General features: G+C 39.8%; 1 protein-coding gene across 1 annotated transcript in view; it reads right to left on the bottom strand.

Annotated features, from left to right (window-relative positions):
- LOC103606998 (aspartyl/asparaginyl beta-hydroxylase-like) overlaps window positions 1–1173 on the bottom strand; it is a 19037-nt gene that overhangs the window by 2080 nt on the left and 15784 nt on the right. Inside the window, exons 7-8 of the mRNA XM_008591556.1 lie at window positions 789–827; window positions 367–402 (exon numbers count right to left, since the gene is read on the bottom strand). Coding sequence (XP_008589778.1) covers window positions 367–402; window positions 789–827 — 75 coding nt within the window. The remainder of the gene's footprint in view (window positions 1–366; window positions 403–788; window positions 828–1173) is intronic.

The raw sequence follows: 1173 nt of genomic DNA, 5'->3' as shown, positions 1-1173 counted from the left end.
CCATCTCTGTCCATGGCTAACCCCTTCTCACCAGGTCACCTCCTCAGAGGTGGTCACCTCCTCAGAGCTGGTCACCTCCCCCTCCTGATGGGAGCCCTGTGTAGCTCATTAGTTACTTTCTACTCAGTATCCTGTTTTTATTGCTGTCACTGTGCTTTTCACAATCGTTAAATCACTTTACCATCTGTGTGGCCACGAGAATGTGAGCCCCGATGCACCCAGGAATTCTGCCTGCCTTTCTCCCTCTCATACACTTAGCTCTGAGCACTGTTCGGATCACAAAAGAAGTACTGAATAAGTACTCGTTAAATAAACAAACACATACTTAATATGGAAAGTAAAACTATCGCTATAAAATTAACTTACCTTCTGAGGTTATGTTTGAATCTTCTACAGCACTATCTAAAAAAAGCAAACACATCTTACATTAACTCGCCTCCACTCAGACCCCTAAATTAACTCATATCTACTCAAATATCTAAACTTGGCTCTTTTTAGACTGGGTCTTCTTATAGAGAGAGTCAGGAGTAATCACACTAGTATATCAACTTTAATTTCCATATTATATTCAAAGAGTGTACCAAATATGGTGACATTATTCCTGTGACATGAAACCTGCACTGCAAATAGGGAATAAATGTACTGATGATACTCAATTACTTTCCTGGTGACATGAAAATGTCTTTCATTTCTTATTACATCTCTTCTTTGTTCTATGAGTTTTAAGAGTTTTAACATATACGAGGGGGATGACTTGCAGGAAACATCCACTTCCAGAAAAAACTCACCTGAAATTTCTATCCCTTCATTTTCGGAAGGTTCATATACTATAAAAGAAACAGAAAATATAATGCTTTAGCACTGCGTAACTTTCATTATAACACAAAAATTGACAACACATTTCAAGGGCAGAGACGATGTCTTATTGATCTTTGAGCCTGCGGGGCTTGTCACTGGGAAACACAGATGGCAGAGCAGGCTGGGGAAGAGTTTGAGCAGCTGGAATGAAACAGGCCTGAATTCAAATTCCAGGGCAGCCACTTTTTAGCCATAGGAGATGGGCAATTTCAAACGCTTGCATCCTATAGAATGGGGAAAACAAGTTCTTTCCTGACCACTTGTTACCAGGATTCAATAATTTGTTTACTCCCAGGCGGCACTGAATTTTTTTTT

Source organism: Galeopterus variegatus, unplaced genomic scaffold (assembly GCF_000696425.1).
Source record: "Galeopterus variegatus unplaced genomic scaffold, G_variegatus-3.0.2 Scaffold7031, whole genome shotgun sequence".
Classification (NCBI taxonomy): domain Eukaryota; kingdom Metazoa; phylum Chordata; class Mammalia; order Dermoptera; family Cynocephalidae; genus Galeopterus; species Galeopterus variegatus.
This window is presented reverse-complemented; position numbering and strand designations above follow the sequence as displayed.